Source organism: Castor canadensis, chromosome 4, assembly GCF_047511655.1.
Source record: "Castor canadensis chromosome 4, mCasCan1.hap1v2, whole genome shotgun sequence".
Taxonomy (NCBI): Eukaryota; Metazoa; Chordata; class Mammalia; order Rodentia; family Castoridae; genus Castor; species Castor canadensis.
Window position 1 is genome coordinate 156,454,191 of NC_133389.1, and position 21,730 is coordinate 156,475,920.

Genomic DNA, 21,730 nt, shown 5'->3' on the forward strand with positions numbered 1-21,730 from the left:
AGCCAATTGATTTTCTATATACTGTGTGTATATATATATATATATACAAGTTTTCTATACATATTTCTATATATTGCATATAAATATATGTACTATATATACAATATATATATATATATAATATATATAATATTATATATATACAGATACACAAATGGAATTTGAAATTAAAAAACGTTATCACTGAGCACCAGTGACTCAGGATGGAGAGATCAGGAGGATGGTGGTGTGAAGCTGGCCTGAGGCAAATGTTCATAAGACCCCATCTTGAAAATACCCAACACAAAATAGGGCTGGTGGAGTGGCTCAAGTGATAGAGTTTCTGCCTAGAAAGTGTGAAACCTGAGTTCAATCCCCAGTACCACAAAAAAAGTTACCATTTATTTTAGTGCCCCCCCATGAAATACTTGGGTATATATCTAATAATTTTCATAATGTCTATATGAGGAAACCTATAAAACTCTAATGAAAGATATCAAAGAAGAACTAAGTAAATGGAGGTACATTCTATGTCCTTACATAGGAGGATTCAATACTGTCAAGTTGTTTCCAATTTTATCTATAGATTCAATGTAATCCCAATAACAATCCTACCATGTGGTTATCAATAAACTGATTCTAAAGTTTATGTGGACAAGTAAAAAACATAGACTAGCCAACACAATATTAAAAGAGAAGAATAAAGTCAGGGGACTAACAGTATCTGATTTTAAGGCTTAATATAAACCTACAGTAATCAAGACACTGTGTATTGGCAAAAAAATAAATGAACAGATCAATAGAAGAGAATAGGGAGCCCAGAAATAGACCCACAAGAATACAGACAACTGATCTTTGACAAAAGAGCAAACATAATAAAACAGAGAAAAAGACTGCTTGCAGCAAACAGTGCTAGAACAACTAGATTCACATACAAAAAAGTGCATCACAAATACAAACTCAAAATGTGTCATAGATCTAAATATTAAATGCAAAACTGTAAGATTCCAGAAGATACCTTAGGAAAAAAGTTAGATGACTTTGGGTTTTATGGTGACTTTTTGAGACAACAGAAAAGATACAATACATGAAAGGAAGAATTAATAAGTCAAACTTTATTAAAGTTAAAAATGTCTACTCTGTGAAAGAAAATGTCAAAAAAAATGAGAAGGCAAGCTATGAACTGAGATAAAATGTTCATGAAAAGTCCATGATAAAAGACTGTGATCCAAAAAATATAAAGAACTCTTAAAACTCACTAAAGTAATGAAAGAGTAATCTGATTAAAATATGGGCAAAAGATCTGAACAGATACTTCTCCACGAAGATGCAGAGATTACCTATACTTCATTCAACAAAAACCTACCTTACATTTACATGAGAATCTTGGGACTGTAATCAGTGAATGGCTGATTACAGAAAAGAAGCATTTTAGAGCTCAGTTTTGAAGTGGCTCCTGTAAAGTATCTACCCGAAGCACAATACAGTTGACAAGTTACAGTTGAAAGAGAGAAGTTAATAGGTATCTTAGTTTTTCTATGCTCTTTAAACTCTGCTCTTATATGAAGTAAGATTGTCAGGATGCTACAGACCAAGAGTGCTATCTTAATTTCCCTCATAGCTACTTTTTTGTCAAACTTAAACTTTATGTTGTGAATTTTTATCAAATTTTGCTATAAGGAAGGACTCTTTGAAGGATACTTCGGTAGCATTTACAAAGCTATTTTTTCTCATTATGTGTACTCTATTGGTTACTTTTCTTACATAATGTAAAATGGCAAACCATTGTCCGGGAATTTTGTACCATGAAAATGATTCTATAAGTAAAATTATGAATTTCCTTCCAAAAATTATATGATATTGCATTCAACTTTTGCCTTGGCCACTTGGGAAGCTGGGAGCTAAAATAAATGTTTAATTATAATAATGTAAATAAGATACAGAAATTGTCAGTAAATATGAAAATATGTTCTGTGTCACCTATCACTAGGTAATTGCAAATGAAGACAGTGAGAAATGTGGCCCCAATCCAAAAACTGACATCTTCACGTACTAATCAGGGTGTGGAGCAACCAGAACTCTCATTCAGTGCTGGTGGGAATACAAAAAATGTTGCAGCCATTTGGAAGACAGTTTGGCAGTTTCTTATAAAACTAAACATACTTCTACCATATGATTTGGCAATTGCACTTTTAAGAATTTGCTCAAATGAATTAAAAACACGTCTACACAAAAATATGCACGTGGAGCTCTATAAAAGTTTTATTCATAATTGCCAAAACTGGAAGCAAACAAACTGTCTTTCCACTGTGGTGCATGTAGGTAAAAGAATATTATATAGAACTGAGAAAGAAATGAGCTATCCAGCTGTGAAAAGACATGGCGGAAACTTGAGGCATATTGGTAAGTGAAAGATGCCAATCTGAAAAGGCTCTGCACTGTGTGAGTCCAACTTTACAACATTCTGGAAAAGGCAAAACTATGAAGACAGAAAAAAAATGGGTAGTTGCCAGGGGATGAGGAAGGGAAGGATGAATTAGCAGAGCACAGAAGAATTTTAGGGCACTAAAATTATTCTGTATGGTATTATAATGGTTCATACATATTATCAAACATTTGTCCAATTCCATAGAATGTATGTACAACATACACCGTATGTGTTGTGGGATGTCCACAGGGTAAGTTTCGTATGTGTCAGGATAGGGGCTGCATGGGAATCATCTGTACTTCCACTTAGTTTTGCTGTGAGCCTATGTTTATGTAAACAAAAGACAAATGATTGCATAAAGATTATTTCTCTCCATTGTATTCATCACAGTGACTTACATTCTAGATGTTTCAGACTGCCAGAGGTTAGGTCCTAGTAACATTTTCCCTATGGTTTGGTTTCTTCATCTCTGAAACAGAGATAATAAGAGTATCTCAGAGTTTTAGAGAAAAGTAAATGAGATTTAAATTGCTTAGAATGGTGCATGTCCTAGAAAAAGTGTCATTTCAATAAATCTAGCTATTATTTCTTTTACAAATTTAAAAGTGTTTACAACATCTTAGTGAATCATCCAAGCCTCCCTGCAAGGCTGAAATGATTGTCCTCACCCTGTAGATAAAGAAATTGCAGATCAAAAAGGCTACATGGCAACCCAAGATCTCACAATTAGTAAAACACAGAGCCAAGACTCCAAACTGGCATCTGCGCTCCAAATCCTGTGAGCATTGCTTTCTACCTTTTCACCAGCCTTCTAACTCTCAGTTTTCCTGGTTTCTTCACTATTTTTTGTCTGGTCTCTTCCCTTTTCAGATCCTTAGTGCAACACAGACAAGAGGTCATGAGTCCATGGAGCAGCCTGGAGACCTATTCCTATACTGAATATCACCCCATGGAAGAGGTGAGCAAGGACCCATGTGGGGAGTTTGGTGGTGGTCACAACCTACTTTAGGATGCACAAGGAATGGCTCATTGTGACTATTCATGGACTGGAGAGACTCAAAATGTGAGGCTGAGATTTACCTGTGCACTAAGTTGAAGGAATTTTAAAAAATCTTCTCCTCCTCCACCACCACCCCTGAAACTACAAAACCCTGTGATAGGAAATAAAAAGAAATTAATAACAAAAGAAAAATGAGGGAAAGAACATCCAATGAGCAAGTTTGCTAGTGTGCCTGTGAACTGGAATTAACACTTATCTCTGTTTATCAAGTCCTTAACAGGCTTAGCAGGGCAGGATTGGCACTTATGTGGGTGTGAGACATGGGTGGAGGCTTCTAATTGCATTTTATTTAGCTGAAAATGTAGCTATTACTTATAAGATGCAAGGGGCACAGCAACAGTTCTTAAGAGGGAAAAACCCTTTTACAAAGAAATATATGTAATGCTACTAAGATGTTTGGTGGGTTCTAAAACTAGATATAGTGGAAAATTAGCTTCTCTCTGTGTATGTGTGTATGTGTGTGTGTCTATAAAACTTACACAGAAAAAAAATTTTTTTTTCTTTTATTCATATGTGCACACAATGTTTAGGTCAAATTTTTTAAGGTATAAACTAAAAATAGAATGACTGGATTAGAAAGAATACATATATCAAAATTTTTTATATAAAGGCACAAATTGCCTACAAAACAGGCTTTACTAATTCATTCTCTCAGCATTTGGGGATATCTGAGTATTTTATAGAACTTTTTTCAAAGAGTATAAGAAAGAATTTATACTTTCTTCTGAAAAATCATCTCTAAAGTACTATGATTTTGAACAAGGCCCAGTGTTGTCCATGGAAACCTTATGATGTGTTAGAGATGGGTTCATACCTGGTTTGGTCATTGCTGGTTGTAGAACCTTGACCAAGACATTAAATCTCTTTGACCCTTCATTTTCTCATCTGTGAAATAGAAGTAGTAGTGTCTGTCTCACAACCAACGACACCATTATTGATTAAGCAGTAAGTAAATGACAGCTGCTGTTTCTCCTTGCTGCTCTTTGCAGCTCTCTCAAGGCTTACACATCTGTACCTGATATGGCCCCATCACAGGTACACACATGGTACCCATGGAATAAGCTGCTATTCTTTTCAGTTAATAGACTGAATTGAAACTGCCCTGACTTAAGTATTATTAATGCTGTAATAATCCACTTTATCTAAAAATATTTTATGCCAAGATGAATGTCGATAGAGATTCAAAATGTTTGAAACAAGATAATGGTTATCCCAATTAATTATTATTTGTTGTAATTCTTGATTGTTGCTATTCAGAGTTGTCAACTACGTAGAAATTCTGTGTGTGATGTGCCTGAGCCATGCTAATGAATGTCTTAATATGTCTTACGTTTTTCTCATTGGAACCCCAGTTATAGATTGTTAGGCAAAGGTATAAGATTCCTTCTAAACCCGATGTCGGGTTTGTAATTAAATCACCATCTATTAAAGTCTACTCAGATGAATCAAAATTATTATCTTTAGTTTGATTTAGAAACTTCAGTTACCATGTTTTGGAAAGGGTATAGCCAGGTCTTCTCAAATCTTAGAACATTAGCAAAGGTTATTGTTGGTGGACTAGTCTGCTTTTCATTACTATAATGAAATACTTGTAACAGGCTAACTTTAGGAAGAAAAGAGGTTTATTTAGCTCATAGTTTAAGGAGAAGAAAGATCAAACAGCACAGTGCAGTGTCTAGTGAGGGCCATCCATCTTGCCTACATCGACTCATGGTAGATGGCAAAGGCAGCAGTGTGAGGGGAAGCAATCACACCACCAAACAGGAAGCCAGCGAGAGAGTGGGAAGTCATGTTCATAGTTTTATCACAACTTGCTCTCAAGAGAGTTCACTCTCCAGGAGAACAGTATTTCCTCCTAAGGGTAGGGCTGCAAATGACCTAAGGATCTCCTAGTAGGCCTCACTTCTTGAAAATTCTGTCAGTTCCCACATCACCACACTGGGAATCACGTCTCCAGCACATGAAACTTTGGGGCAAAACCAGCACCCAATCATAGCTGTTGGGATCCATTAAGATGGAAGATCCCACAAAATAAAGCTTGACCTGAAATTACTGGCATGACTGTGTATCCCACATAGTCATATGAAGAACCTGTTGTTATTCATTGTCTCTGAAGTGTTATTGGTAGCTTATCAAAATTACTAATTCTCAATTACTTATTTGTAAAGTTCAATGGGAAAAACTATTCTGGGGGGAGTGAATTCAGCTACAACATACTGTAAGAATTTTTGTAAATGTCACAATGTACCCTCAGTACAGCAATAATTTTAAAAAAGGGGGAAAAAAAAGAAAATGCATGGATATGAAACTTGTGTAAGACAGGGATATGAGGAAAGAATTAACTTGAGATAAAATAGGAGGCTAACTTTCAACTTTTAACAAATGAAATAAAATCTATGCATATTTAAAGACAAAAATAAGTTGATTAAATAATAGTAAAATTAGAAACATCTACAGGAAAAATATGCTAGCTAACAGTATAAAGAGAAGTAAGAAAAAATAAATAATTTCAATAAAGTTCAAAGCTTCATGTATGTATATATACATATATATTCATATATATAGTTGAAACAGTTCAACAAGGTGTCCTAAGACTTGCTGGCAGAGTAGATCTTTAAAGAAAAAGACAGGTGGTAGGTAATAGTCCATTGGTTTAGTTTTCTGTTTTATTTACCACATAGCTATTGCAGTGTAGAGCAGAGTACAGAGTTCAATGTCTTAGTGGAAGAAACAGTTATCTTCATCAGAGGCAATTAATCGATCTTCCTATTGATAGCTGTGGTCTTCCTGGGCTGTTTCAGATCTATCACTGGATGAGCCTGATCAGTGAGAGATACTCAGAAGTGGCGACCCAGCATTTTCTAGGAATGACATATGAGACCCGGCCCATGTACTACCTGAAGGTGAGTACAAAAGTTAACAACAACTTTTGTGGGACAATCACCTTGCTCTGAGGAAATTGTTTACTATGCAGAGGGTCTCTCAGAAATGTGGAGAAAGTTAAAAGAACCAGTGCAAAGTCTTTGGCATTTCCATTTCAATCTGGACTTTTAAAACTCAAATCTTGCAGGTTCACATGCCTTATTTATGTGGGTGGGGGCCTGGAGACAGGACCTGAAAATAGTAAGACCTAGAAGTGGACCACCTCTCAACTCATGCTTCAGCCAGCTCACTTTTCATATGTATTTTGTGTTTTCTAAATGTTCTTTTTTTTTTGTAAGGGGAAATTTTTCTATAAAAAAATGTTTAAAAGCTACAAACATCCTTCATCTTTGGTTCCTTCCTTGTATGGTTGAGGGAACAAAGACCCAGGAAAAGTAAGGTGATGTACAATGTCCCACAGCAAGGTAGTTACACAGCCAGGGGGACAACCAGGTCTCCAGGTTCTCCCACCCCTTTTACATGTGACATGGTGAAAAGTGTTTGAGACCTGATAGACTCTCCACCATAGGGCCAGGACTTTCTACCCTGGCTGCATATTAATCCTGTTATATCAGTTCCTCCTACAGAGATGGTGGCTTAATTGTTCCAGACATGTCCAGGCATGCTGTAAAAACTCCCTAGGGGCACCTAATATGTAGCCAGAGTTGACAACCATTACCAAACCAATGGTTTCCAAAGGGTGGTCCTTGAACCCAGAGCATCAGCAGCACTTGGTAACATGTTGGAAACATACATCGTTGGGTTCAACCTCTGGTCTACTGAATCATAAACTCTGGGAATGGGGCTCAGCCACATAATAAGCCTTCCTCCAGGTACTGATGCACACTTAAGTTTTACAGCCACAAGGCATTTCTAACAATTTCTTAGGTGACACTAGTATTGCTGGTCCAAGACCATTCTTCAGAAACGACTGCCTAAGAAGGCTGATACTAAGAACTAGCATTGCTTAGCTCATTACCCTTATACTACTTGGTGCAGATGTGCTAATTTACAGGGCACAACCCCAAATTTGAGAATTATCTACAATTACAAAAAAATATTAGCTTGGAAATAGAATTGACTCAGAGATTGAGAAATTGGTGCTATCTTAAGCTTGGGGCACCTGCCAATTTGATTTTTGGTAGACCTTCAAACTCTGAGCTGAATCAGCCAAGATGACATCTAAACATCCTGTGTGTCCAGATTATAAAGAATAGAATGAGTATGTAATAAAGAGGCAATAAAGATAAACATATAATTAACATACATACACTCATAAAAGGAGTGATTACAAGAGAAAAGCTAAGGTAAGCAGTGAATTAAAAGCACTAATTTAGTGAGACTAAAAGGAGAAAGTTCCTTGAATAGATCCAGCCTTGTATTTATCTCAGTTTGTAAGTATCTCAGCAGGAGGGAGCAGTCTGCATCAGCCCAGCAGCCAGTGATTTTCAATAAATAGTGCTTGTCTAGGCCATTTACAAATCCAAAACAGATATGACTGTTTACAATCTCTTCTCCACCAGAGAGAATCCACAATTGCAAGTTGAATTTCTCCCTACTCTTTGAGGAAGAAGGGCATATTTCTTGCTGGAGATTATTTGACTAAGGGTGGAGAGATCTCCAAGGGGAGGGGAAATTAGTAAGCATTGTAGGAGATTGTATATTTTGATCTACTTACAATTTCAACAAGTTTAAGTGAGGATTGGGATTCATTTTTAAATACCCTTGATTCTTGAACATTACCTCTTGTGCACTTTGCTATTCTGAGTGAACTCTGTATAAGGCTTTTATAAGATTTAGACAGATTTAATCTCTTAGCTTCTGGCTCAGGGGTTTATACCCTTATTTGTAGTCAAGGAATAACTTAGGGTATAGGAAGCTCATTCTTTGATTGGCTGTTCTGGGACTCAGTTCATGGTCCTAAGAACAACCACTAAAGCGACTGGCAGGGGAACAAGAGCTACAGAAGAAAGGGCCACACTTGTGCATCTCCACCAGCATCCTTACCACTTTCTTGAAACCAAAGTGTAGTAAGAAAGAGACCTCCAGGGGAATGGGAAACCTGGTAACTTTGCACAGTGGCTTTCAATAATGAGCATGGATGTCTCCTCCAGATCAGCCAACCATCAAATAACCATAAGAAGGTCATTTGGATGGACTGTGGAATTCATGCCAGGGAATGGATTGCCCCTGCTTTTTGCCAGTGGTTTGTGAAAGAGGTAAGTGTCTTTAGCTTCCTCACAATGATACCCCATAATGTCTTTTACTTCCTGGCTACTTAGAATCTATACTTCTTTCACATGATAACAATGAAATTCTTTTTGCCCTCAGTACTAGGGTTTAAGCCCAAGTCCTTGCACATGCTCGGCAAATGTTCTGTCACTGAGCTATATCCCCAGCCCAGAATGAAACTCAGCTGAGTTAGTTTTCATCTCAAGTAAAATGAAATTAGTGATTAACTTTGCCGAAAACTGAGTTAGTACCATTATTTCTTTCTAGTGCATCCCAAATAATTTTTATTGGATGATAAACATATCTAAATGTAGAAGAATAAGAGTGCCTGCCTAGCGAGTGTGAGGTCTGATTCCAAACTCCAGTGCTGCCAGAAAAAAGATTTGCCTCTTTCTAATACTATTAGGCAAATTTTCTAGCACTGGGAACTCTAGTTATTCATCTGTAAAGGGGGTATGAATGAGTACTTCATGGGTTTTCTGGGTAGATCAAAAGATTTAGAATATGGAAAATACCTTATTTTTTTTGTGTGTGTTATTTATACTACTCTCGTTAGGGAGTAAGAAACCTTTGAAAGTAATTTACTTTTTTGGTCAGACTTTATAGAACCCTAATATGAAAAAAAAAACACAAAGAGGGTAGTTCTCAGAATATGGTCCTCAGGCTAAGAGCATCAACATCAACTAGGAACTTGCTAGATATACAAATTCTTAGCTCCATCTAAAAACCTAGTGAATGATGCTGGTAAATGGAAGGAATTGGAGAACATCATTCTGAGTGAGGTTAGCCTGGCCCAAAAGACCAAAAATCATATGTTCTCCCTCATATGTGGACATTAGATCAAGGGCAAACACAACAAGGGGATTGGACTTTGAGCATATGATAAAAGCTTTAGCACACAAGGGAGGGGTGAGGATAGGTAAGACACCTAAAAAATTAGTTAGCATTTGTTGCCCTTAACACAGAGAAACTAAAGCAGATACCTTAAAAGCAACTGAAGCCAATAGAAGGGGACCAGGAACTAGAGAAAAGGTGAGATCAAGAAGAATTAACCTAGAAGGTAACACAAATGCACAGGCAATTATTGTGATAGCTTGTATAGCTATCCTTATCTCAACCAGCAAAAACCCTTGTTCCTTCTTATTATGGCTTATACTCTCTCTACAACAAAATTAGAAATAAGGGCAAAATAGTTTCTGCTGGGTATTGAGGGGGTGGGGGGAGAGGGAGGGGGCGGAGTGGGTGGTAAGGGAGAGGGTGGGGGCAGGGGGGAGAAATGACCCAAGCCTTGTATGCACATATGAATAATAAAAAAAAAGAAAACAAAACAACAACAACAAAAAAACCTAGTGAATGAGAAACTCTTGGTGGTGGGGAGGTCAGGCACAGCTGGACAATCTGTTTGAATGAGTCCTCCAGGTAATTCTTTTTTTTATTGTTGTTGTTGTTGTTTTTATGTTTTGGTGGAACTGGGGTTTGAACTCAGGTCATCATGCTTGCAAAGCAGGTGCTCTACCACTTGAGCCACCCCTCCAGCCCTCCAGATGATTCTGAAGCATAAGAAAGTCTGAGAACTACTACTATAGAGAATGAGACAATTAAGGAGGGGTTGGTGGCTGGAGGGCAGAGGTGTGATGTGTAGTTGGCCCTTACTATTAAGTTAAATTCATAGAAAATTGAGAGAAAATTCTTCCTCCTAGACTCATTCCAAATGTTTTTCTCTTACATTGCCAGATTCTACAAAACTATAAGGACAACTCAAGGATAAGCATGTTCCTTAGGAACCTGGACTTCTATGTACTTCCAGTTTTTAACATAGATGGTTATATCTATACTTGGACAACTGTGAGTACACTGAATTCGGTCCTGGGATACATTCATGACCTAAAGCTCCTTTAAGGCTCATTTTTGTGACCTTAACCATTCTAGTTATAAAAATATTTTGTACCTATGTAAAGATCAACACCCCACTTTGGGTAAAATCAGTTCAACATTTAAAAATCAAACAATAGAAGTCAATTTCAGGATTGAGGAGCCCTAAGGGTGTTTTAGAGTTGAAGTCCACCAGGTGTTTTCTTTGTTTCTGACAACTTGTCAGTTTTCCAATCGGACTTACTTTTTCTTCTCTACTATCTTCTTGATGTTTTTGAGTTGCCTGTTACCCAATTAGGATTATATTAATATAAAATTCATATACCAACCTGTATCCAACTTAAATCAGTTCTAGAAGCATGAGGGGAATAAATGATGTATAAATACTAAACCAGACTACATTTTTCAATATGATCATTCGCACAGGTTACGCGTCTCATAAAGTCTTCTTGTGTAGTAAGTAGTAGAACCTCTCTCTTTAAAATGTTTCTAAAGCATCTCATTCCCCAAATAAGAGCTCTTTTTTCTAAAGAGCACTTACTTCTCTCTTTCTACCTTTACTCGCTCAAAGGCCCTTCATGGAGCCTCTTTCTCTGGAAGTCTTTCTGGCCCCATATGAGAATCACGTCATTTCCTCTGAACTTGGCTGGTGAAATTTATCTTTTTTCTCATCTCCACTCAGCAGTTCTCTGCTCCCAGAAATGTGCAGAGACCATCTCTGATACACCTGGAACAGTCATTTTTCCATCTGTCAAGCTATTTCACTTTTATTCTGTATTACTTGGCCCTAAAACAATGATTCTGAAGCTTGTTTTGAATAAGTAGATCATGTCGCAGGCATAGCCTCCTCCAATCTCTTTACACACTTGCACATTTTCGGTTGTACGGTTGTTCCTATCATTGGGAGTTGCCACAAGACTGGAAATTCCATGCACAAGCTTTACAATGCTGAAGGCCAGATTTTTTCAGAAAATCCTGGGACGCATTTTCCATATTCAAGGGCCCACTTATCATCACGGACGCTGTGATTTTATCCTTAGGTTCTTCTGTTACAGGATCGTTACTGGAGGAAATCTCGCTCATCCCACAACAATGGCACATGTTTTGGATCGGATCTCAACCGAAATTTCAACGTCTCTTGGTGCAGTAAGTACATGTTCAATAGATGAGTTGACGAACAAAAAAGAGCTGAGAAGCAAAGAAAGGGTGAATTACTGATATATAATTTTTGAAAAATTTCTACAGTGTTTTGGGCATTCTCCTTCCAAAGAGATGATATTATTTATACAGTAAGAGCAACCAACACTCAACCATAGGACTCTCTTTAAAGAAGGTCAGCTAAACAAGAACAAAGTAGGCCTAGACCAGTATGAGCGCATTTGAAATCCATCACTTTTTGTTTCAGAATATCAGAACATATAGATCATCATTTAAAAAGAAACATCAGAGCATTATCCCTGGGGATTATTTTACAGCACGGAGGTGGGCAGGAAGCAAAGCAAACATTTTCTTCTCCTTATGGCACTTCCATGTTTCCAAATCTCAATATGTCCACAGAACTGGAAGCAAATAAAGAGGCAGGAATGGTTAAGAGCATTGCCATTCACCAGATGGCAAGGGTTAAAATTCAGACTTGGCAGCTGCATGGTCTTGGGAAATTTGTTTCATCTTTTCTGCTTTAGTTTTCTGTTATGTAAAATGTGAGCCACTGTAATACCACCATATCGAAAGGTCATCATGAGGAATAAATGCAGTGCTACACAGGAGAGTCTGGGCACAGACCTAACATATAAAGGAGGCTCAGCTAATGAGGTTTATTATTGTTAATGAGGAGGACAGACTACTTATGTCCTTGCAAAATAGCTGTAATGGGATAGAAGCCAGTAAGAAACTGAAGGACAGACTTAGGGCAGAAAGGCTATCAGAGCCTGACTTAGGAACCTGAGAACTGATTCCCAACCATTTGTTTTCAAGTTCATCTCAGGTTTAAGTAAAAGATTATGGAAATGCCATTTCATTTTGAATTCTCCCATCTGAGCTGTGGAGTTTGCTTCTAAATCCTAACTAATACCAGCCCTCCTGCCTTTCTGAGTTCTTCATTGAACAACTACCTTCAGTAACCACCTACCTGACTTATTTAGCCAGGACTTACTTAGGGCAAGTGAGTCTCACCAAGGGCAAGCCCTGATATACTCATGTTCTGAGCAAGGATCACTCACCAACCTCAGTCATTTCTAAGCAAATCTGAAGCCTTATCTCCTATATTTTCCAGGTATTGGTGCATCCAAAAACTGTGAAAATTTAACATTCTGTGGGACAGGACCCCTGTCTGAACCAGAGACTAAAGCTGTCTCCAGTTTTATAGAGGACAAGAAGGAGGACATTTTGTGTTTCCTGACTATCCATTCTTATGGCCAGCTCATTCTCACACCATATGGCTACACCCAAAATAAAGCAAGTAACCATGAAGAATTGGTAAGTCTGCAATAGCAAGGCCTCTAGAAAAACCTCTTCCTTCCTTTTTTTTGGTTTTCTTTTCCAAGATTTTGGCTACAGTCCCCCTTTTCTTCCTTCATCCTTATTTTCTTTTTCCTGCTTTTTGCACCTTGCCAGGTGCCTGCTGGGAAGACTTCAGGTTAAATGCTGCTTTGCCTGCGTTAATTAACTGCCTGTTTCATAAAGTGTCAAGTTGGGAGACATCCTAGGTATTCGTGTACAATATAAATGAGATGATTATGTTAATAATCTGCAGGAATGCACTTTCATTTCTGTAAATTCTCTCGAAGCTCCATTCAGCAATTACAGCTTTTGAACCATGCTTTAAAGAACTTGCCAGCTGTTAGTGGAATATGGCATATCTAAAATAACATGGCTAAATAATATCTGCTCTCTTTTCTGCTAAACACAATGCTCTATTTTCTTCTGAACTCTTCCTCTAGCATTTGCCTAGAAATATTTGTAAGGGGAAGTGCCAGCAAAATGCAAGCTGAAGCAGGAAAATGGTGCTTTGTTTCATCCAGGTAGCTGAAGCTGTGTTTACCCAAGCACTGATGGGCAGAATTGCTGAAAAGAACTGGGCTCTTTGCCCTTTTGTTGACCTGATAGTCCCAAATTAAAGGGAGGGTAAATGTAGAATTGTTGTATTAGTTACTATCTTTATTTTTAATTGATTTTCTCATTTTTAATTGTAGTAAAATGAACATAACATAAACTTATCACTATAACCATTCTTAATTGTATAGTTCAGCATATTCAGTGTTATGTAAACTAATCACAAGAACTTTCTTTTTTGCATAATCAAAACTAGATACCCATTAAACAACAACTCCAGCCCTTGGCAGATTGACTATTTTAGATACCTCATGTAAGAGGAATCACACAGTATTGGTCTTCTTATGGCTAGCTTATTTCGCTTAGCATACTATCCTCTAGGGCCATCCATTGCAGGATATGTCAGAATTTCATCAATATCAAATAATATCCCATTATATGTATATGCCATGTTTTCTTTATCCGTTCACCCATCAATTGACTCTTGGGTTGCTTCTACGTTCCCATTGTGGTGAACAGTGCTGCTGTGAATATGGATGGACAACTACGTCCTCAGATCCTGCTTTCAATGCTTTTGGTTTATCAAGAAGTATAATTGCTTCATCATATGGTATTTCGATTTTTGATTTTTGAGGAAACATCATATGGCTTTTCATAGTTGCTGTACCATTTTGCATATGTACCAAAAGTGCACAAGGGTTTGGATTCCTCCACATTTTTGCCAGTGCTTGTTATTTTTTGTTTATCTTCTTACTTTAAAGAGAAGCTCCTCATTATGTCAATGTGGACCAGCCTTGCTCTGCTGTTATATCACAGAGGCTAGGTGACTGCTTGGTCATCTTATGTCTCCTGTCCCTTTCCCAGTGGAGTGTAACTCATAAAGCACTCAGCCTGGATGCTAAAAGAAAACCCATTACAGATCTTTGCTGGAGAAAGCAGTCAAAAATATCCACCAATGCCCAAGTATCTTTCTGTAAATTACTTTTTTCTTCCTTGGTCTATGAAAACTTGTACTATGTGATCATTTTGTAAGATCCAGAAGTAATTAATATTTGTCTACATCTTTACAATTTACAAAGGGATTTTACAGCCACTATCTCATTTCACCCTCATGATAACATAATAATCTCATTTTGGACGTGTAGAAATTGAGACCTTGAGATAACTACATTTCCAGAACCTCTAAAGACAGGGAATGGTGGAGCACAGCTTGGAACTTGGGTCATTGGGAGGCATCCCACTATTCACACAGTCTCTCTGAATACAGAAAGGGTTTGAAACTTTTAGAAGTCATTATCAATTTAAGTTCCCAGTCAACTGCATGCTATTTCATCCTCATTTGTAAGCCCTGGAATTTCCATTTCTTCAGTAAAGAAGTATGCAGAAACAGAGATTTCTTTTTAAAAGCCTAGAACCCTCCTTATCCCCAATTTCTGTGATATTAGTTGTAAATTCCTACTTTATCCTTCAAGGGAACTGTGACAAAGCAAAATCAACTTCCTAAGACATAAAAGATCTTTAATGGGAAAGGGTCTTCCACCAACAGAAAGATCTTGATAGAAGGGGTCTTCCACCAGCACTTGTATATCCCTGTATTTTTCTTGGGAACGTCATTCTTTTTTTTTTTGGTTCAGGAAAAGAAGGCAAGAGGAATTTAGAGCAATAGCACAAAGACTACTTGAAGGTAACTGAAAGATGAAAATACTTGCAAGTTTTTCAGTATTATACATAAGAACTGATAAATTTTTCTGTATCTCTAACAGTCTTAGGTGCTGAAGAGTTAACACAAACATGCATCCCTATACTTTTTCATTAAAAAACTGAGAAAATTTTGCCACCGTGTGTCAACCTTATTGAGGCCACTTATCAGTGCTTTCAGGTTCTTATGGATAAGCTTTGAGACAGTGCACAAAGGCAGAGAATCAAACTGACTGCTCCAAGGAGATTTCCACTTCCAGCACTATTTACAATCATCAGAAACTAGTAATTAATCTCTCTATATTTACAAAATCAAAAGATTTTAGAAAACATGGTAAATATACTGCATGATAGACAACTTCTCAATTACCATGTAGAGGAACCATGACCATATATAGACCTTTCTAAACCACTCTAGAAATTAGAATGGCTATAGGAATTCTTACATTTTACATGCTTATAGTATTTCAATTTGAACTCTTTTCATATCAACCTCTATTTCCCATCCTGAGACACAGACTTAATCACAGGGTTTGCAAACTTTCCCGTGAGTGTATCCTTATGGCTCAGTAAATGAGGTGTTAAGTAGGCTAGCGGTCTTAGCAATATATATATAATGTTCAACTGACAAAGGAGTTTCAGCATTTTTACTAGAAAGTATGTATAAGCTGAGAAGGACCACAAAGATATTGTGAGAGGAAAGAGAAATATACTCAAGAGTGCCACCAAAGAGATAGAAGTAGAAGCTAGAAGTCTAGGGGATTTCCAATTCATCTTAGAAAGGACCAACTGTATTAGCTGAGGAGCATAACTTTCACTTCTTGTATATACTTCTTACTTTTATCTACTTCCTTTTAATAATTACTAATGGAAAATCCTTAAAAACATAAAGTTAAAAATTCTTTTGTCAATAACAAAGGGAAAACTTGGAAGACTGTTTGTTACCCAAATAGCCAGGATTTGAGAAACAAAAAGAATAAAACCAAGGCTGGCAATGGAAAGAAGCAATAGTTGTCTGGGATGAGCTACAAAAATGAAAAAAAATGTAAGGAATCATTTGGATGGAAAATGTAGCCTGGGACTGATCCATGTGTCCCAGATAAAAAGTAAAGGCTCTCCAGGGACCACTTACCATGAAGTTTCACTCAAAGAAATACAGGAAGACATGAATTTAAAATGATTAAAAGCAATTTATATCTCTATTAGACAATTCTCAGAGAACTTCAAAAGAGAGTTGGTAAATCACAGGGCACTTATTTTTCCCAGGCCTCTTGCTCTTAACTTTATCACACATATCAACTCCCTGAATCCTTCCTCTCCCTCGCTCTCATTTCCTTACTAGAATTCCTTTTTTTACAAATTCCCTTTCTAACTCTCCCTTTCCTCTTATAATGCTCTCTTCTTTCTACAAATAGCTCTTGTCATCTTGCCAGTGTAAATGGTCAAATTAGCTTCATACCTTGTATTCGTTCAGCCTTTTCTGTCCATCATCTCAGTTCTAGGCAAAACAAACCTAGGAAGTGGGACAAACTCAGAATCTTTTTGCAGGAAAAGAGAAAGCAGGTGAATGGCCAAAGATAAAATTCTCAGTAATGAGTGGAAAGAAGCAAAAAGCTTATAAATATGTTCAGTTGAATGTTGTGTCTTTTAGCTCAGCCACACGCGAAAAGTCCCACGTGCCTTAGGGATGCTGCCCACAACTGCTGCATACAACTTCCATCACCACCACTTACTGACTTTTTTATTCTTCCTTTTGGATTTCTCTGTCTCCACTCTACCCAAGTACTACTTTATCACATCTTAGCATTTACCTTGGCAGTGCAAAGAAGGAAAGGAGAGACCCATCATTAGTTGAGAGTCCGTGGAGCTGATGTATGTCCAAGTACAGATAGGTTGTCTTGCAGCCAAAGCAATAGTGGGTGACAGTGTGGGCAAGAGTGACAAGGGTTTTTGGAAGTGTTTGTGTAGAATCTAAAGGGAAGGAGTGGGATACACCATCTGGTGGGTAGACTATAATATTGGGAGGCCTGTGGTGCGGAACACTTAAAGGGACTGTTGACAAACCTATGCAAGAACACTCATCAGAAGGTCAATAAGCACGTAAGCTCACAAACTTGGAACTAGTTAGTGACTCTGGTCTCAGGAAAGAGCCTGAAGAGAGCAATGCTGAGAACTTAGAAATCATCTAGTTCTAAGGATTTCCAATGGAGTAATAAGGTGGCATAGGATGTGAGGAGAGATGTGCCTTCCAACTCTGAAACCCATAAATCTGTGAGAGATATATATCAAATGTCTATATAAGGAAATGAGAGGAGAATCATAAGAGAGGTATGAACCAGTGACCATGAGTAATTCAAAGCGGGAAGAAATAAGATCTCCTTACTTTGGTATGATCAGGTAAGGCCTCATGGAGAAGTTGGCATTTGAGAAAATCCTTTGAGGTTGGGTAGAATCCCAGCAGGCAGAGATTAGAGGTAGGGATCCCAAGAAGAGGGAAAACCCTGAGAAAAGACAGGGAGGCTGAGGAACATGGGGCATATCTAAGCAACAGTGTGGAAACATGAATTTGACTATAATGTAGGATGGATGTGCAGAATATGATATTGGCAAGGCATCTCAGGGTCATATTATAAAAAAATTCAAAATCTAAGCTAAGACACTCATATTTAATTCCATAAACAACCAGGAGTTATTGAAAGCTTTTCAGCAGGCTCATGATCATAGATCTACATATCTAGAAGTCAGGTGGGGTCAATTGGGAAAAGGACTGATGACAAAGATGCAACAGACCAGTTCCAATGTAATAAACCTGATGTTGGAAGATGGCACTGGAAATACAAATTGGAAACTGTTTGAGAAAAGGACAGTCAAAGATGCCTGTAGGATTTTACATGTGTGTTGGGGAAGCATGCAAGGCCAGAAATAGGAAAGTCAGAAATAAATGTGGGTATGTTTAATCTGAGGTACCAACAGTCTATCTAGATGTAAATGTCCAATGGGAGGTTGGAATAGTCTAAAACTCTAGAGATAGATCTGGACAAAATACCACATGCTTGGATTGTCGGATTTATTTTTAACACCAGATATCTGTCTCTGCATTTCCCACCTACAGATTCAAGTTGGACAGAAGGCAGCATATGCATTAAAAGCAAAGCATGGAACCAATTATAGTGTTGGATCGAGTGCAGATATTTTATGTAAGTATCTTTCCTATTTTTGCCTCTTCAATAGTATCTAAGGTACAAAAGAAGTCAATGGAGTTTGTGTGGTGAGGTGGGCAGGAGAAGAGCAGAAGAGATCCTGGGATCAACTGTGAGTTGTACAAATCAAAATAACCAAGGATAAAAGGGAGTCTGTACAAGTCCAGAATTATACTCTCTGGGGATAAGGTGTGAGCTAAAAGAAAAAAATTAATATACTGGCTCAGATCAGAATTTCCCCTGGCTTCAGTTAAAAAGAGCTGGCAAGTTGTCTTAGGAGTTAACAGGAAGGACATTGTCCACCAACCCTTGGTTGATTCAATTCCCAGAGAACCCATCAGGCCAGAAAAGCAGAACACAGTAGGGGCCTGGAGAAAGAATCTTAAAAAAAAGAAGAAGAAGAATTTAGGTGAAAGAAGAGTGCAGTGTTTCTCCCAGCCAAGTCACTCCCAACTCCAACCTCCAGGGGCCCACCTAGATAACAGTTGCATAATAATTTTCCTGTAGGTCATTTTGTTTTTATTTCTCTGTATGAGTTACTCAGTTCACATTTGCCTTGCAATTGCGGGGTTGGGAACGGGAGGGGGGGGTTGCCTAGTCTTAGATTAGCTAAGAAATGTTAATCAAATCTCTGCTGTGGGTCAGGTATAGTGCCAGGTACTATGAAGGAGAAGGGATAAAATAAGATACAACTCTTGCAGGGGTTGCCTATGGAGAGAAGACGGCTACCCATGAGACACTAATCTAAAGTAGTTTCTTTATCTTACTCACAGAGCCTTTATTCCCTGAGCTGGCTATGGAAATCAGTCTTTTCAAAGAATGGTTTCTATTTTTGCCTTCATGTTTCCTTTATAGATGCCACATCAGGTTCTTCAAGAGACTGGGCTCGAGACATTGGGATCCCCTTCTCATACACGTTTGAGCTGAGGGACAATGGTACCTATGGGTTTGTCCTGCCTGAAGCTCAGATCCAGCCTACCTGTGAGGAGACCATGGAGGCCATTCTTTCCATCCTGGACGATGTGTATGCAAAGTATTGGCCCTCCAACAGTGCTGGGAAGGTGACAGCCACCAGTATGGTGCTGAGCCTGCTGTGGTTCTTCACTTCTCCCCTCTAAGTGCATCTTCCCCAGGTCTGCTCAACCCGAGTGACATGGATATGGTTGGAAGGAAGGTGTGTGTGTAGAGAAACCAAAACATAGGACTTAAAGTACTCTGTTCCAATAAAGAAGAATCATGCTTGCATTTTAAACATTTGCTATTCAGTAATTAATTTTTATTACTCTATAACAGTGGAATAGGACTTAGTTATTACAACAATAAAGCTACAAATTAAACTCCTCTAAAACTCAGTGGTGCACAAATCTCTAGGTAAGCGAGGAACTCCTGCTGATGTTGATTGCTCAAATACATATCCGTGGTCAGTGGTCACGTTCAGTCTCTTAAATAGTTTAGGGTAGCCTCAGTTGGGATGAGGAGCCATGGCTGTGCTCATGTATCTTCTCCAGAAAGTGAGGCCAGGCATGAAGGAGGAGAAAGAGAAAGCAGAGAGCAAGTCCCAGTGTGCAGGTGCACTGACATCCCATTGGCAGAAGGAAGTCACATGGCTGAGCTCAGAGTCAAGGAATGGGGTAAAGGACAGTGTGAGAAATGACAAAGTGGAATCATCAATTAAATCTATCTATCTGGTGTTAAATGTCACATCGTGAGCTTCACCAGCTTAGCTTTATAGTTTTAGCCTGTGTCAGCTACAGCATGCTCAACTATATCATCACTGTGCTACCCAGTTCTCAACCTTGAGAAGTCTGTCGGCACCAGCGGAGCCCCACTGTGCTTGAAATCTAATTAAAAGTCACATGATGAGAGACTGATAAGATCTTTCTAGTTCTCTGGGTTTATTTCTTGTTTATACTCTCAATATTTACCAAGGGAACTGAAGTAAAATAGGTTTCCTGGACAGGGTTATTGTTGTCTTGTTTTGTTTTTTCTCATCTAAATTCTTTGAAAAATGTGCTTATGTCTCTGCCTTTGATGGATGTTGTCCCTTAATTTTGTATTAATGGGTTAGGAGCAGTATTCAGAAGATAAGTTATTGATTCTCTCCATATAGCAATTGCTGGTTTTATGTATTTTTAAAATTATTCTGCTTATTTGTATGTCTTTTTTTAGAATCTACTAGGTACATTTTGCATGGCTAAGAAGTTACAATGGTGAATAAGGTAGACATGATCCCTGTTTATTTGGAATTTATATTCCAGTGGGAGAGATCCAGAACAGCAACCATAAGTAATTGGAATGGACGCACTGTCTCATTCCGGGGAAATCCCAGCTCAGGGGAACACAAATAAATAAACTCCATATTGCGGGTTATGACACATGCTATGAAAGAAAGAAAGAGTAAGAGGAACGATAAGCAAGGGCCAGATTATATATTTATGGATATATAGACATTTAATTGTGCTATCCCACCTACGAGATTTTAAGTGCTCTTCAGGTGACATCCAGGACTGTCATTTCCTATGTATCTCTGTGTGACACCTTGAAATGGTGCTAAGCACTTGACAAGCTTTGAGCAAATGTAGCTGTGACTGGTTGACAGGGCATCCCTGGGGTTCAGTCGCCCATTTCCAAATTTCCTTGTTGGTCACAACTACCATACATTCTTGGTTGTAACCGTTTTATTGCCTTTCTTTGTCCTCTTTACTTCTTCATGTTTTGCTAGTGTGTGGCTGATAATGGTCAGAAAGGAAAATGTCAGGGGCAACAGGGTTTAATGAATCAGAGAGCAGCTATTTACATAAAAATGCCAGCTCCACAATTGTGGCATTGTCAGGGAAAATGGTTAGGTTTCATCAGTGGTCATCCTAGAAAAGAATACTAGTGTGACCACTCAATGCCACATTCAAGATGTGAGCAGGGGAGCTGTGCCTAGAGTCTCCTGTCATCAGTTTTAATCTAGCCTGTGTTTTAACTTCCAAGGCTTTAAAAAAAAATAAATAAAGTGCTGTAGGAACACTCTGAGTGCTATAGGAGCCCCCATATGCAAAGTTTATTTAATATCTAAGGCCAGAGCCCATGGGCAAATAAAATTGCAAAGGAACAGATAGAAACATAACCCATCAGTTTGCCTAAAACCTCCTGCATGTCAGGACACAATCATTGCTTCCTTGAGGGGTTTCCTTCAAGGCCTTTATACTTTCTGAGGGCATGGGGTCCTGGGGGACGCGACCTAGGAAGTCTTTTACTTCATGTGAAAGGATCCTAAGAACAAGGATAGAAAGCTGGTGA

General features: G+C 38.2%; 1 protein-coding gene across 1 annotated transcript; it reads left to right on the plus strand.

Annotated features, from left to right (window-relative positions):
* The first annotated feature begins 3,104 nt into the window (after positions 1 to 3,104).
* Cpo (carboxypeptidase O) lies at positions 3,105 to 20,138 on the plus strand. Its single transcript, XM_074069557.1, has 8 exons — positions 3,105 to 3,365; positions 6,269 to 6,370; positions 8,504 to 8,608; positions 10,356 to 10,466; positions 11,549 to 11,639; positions 12,766 to 12,968; positions 18,355 to 18,439; positions 19,298 to 20,138. Exons 1-8 carry the CDS (start codon positions 3,306 to 3,308, stop codon positions 19,558 to 19,560), a joined length of 1,020 nt encoding a protein of 339 aa, XP_073925658.1. The 5' UTR covers positions 3,105 to 3,305; the 3' UTR covers positions 19,561 to 20,138.
* The last annotated feature ends 1,592 nt before the right edge of the window (positions 20,139 to 21,730 follow it).

Bases quoted from the DNA above. Each gene is read 5' to 3' on its own strand.
- Cpo (XM_074069557.1), top strand. From the start codon at position 3,306: ATGAGTCCATGGAGCAGCCTGGAGACCTATTCCTATACTGAATATCAC. The intron at 3,366-6,268 runs GTGAGCAAGGAC...GGGCTGTTTCAG, and splicing joins AATATCACCCCATGGAAGAG to ATCTATCACTGGATGAGCCT. The intron at 6,371-8,503 runs GTGAGTACAAAA...TGTCTCCTCCAG, and splicing joins GGCCCATGTACTACCTGAAG to ATCAGCCAACCATCAAATAA.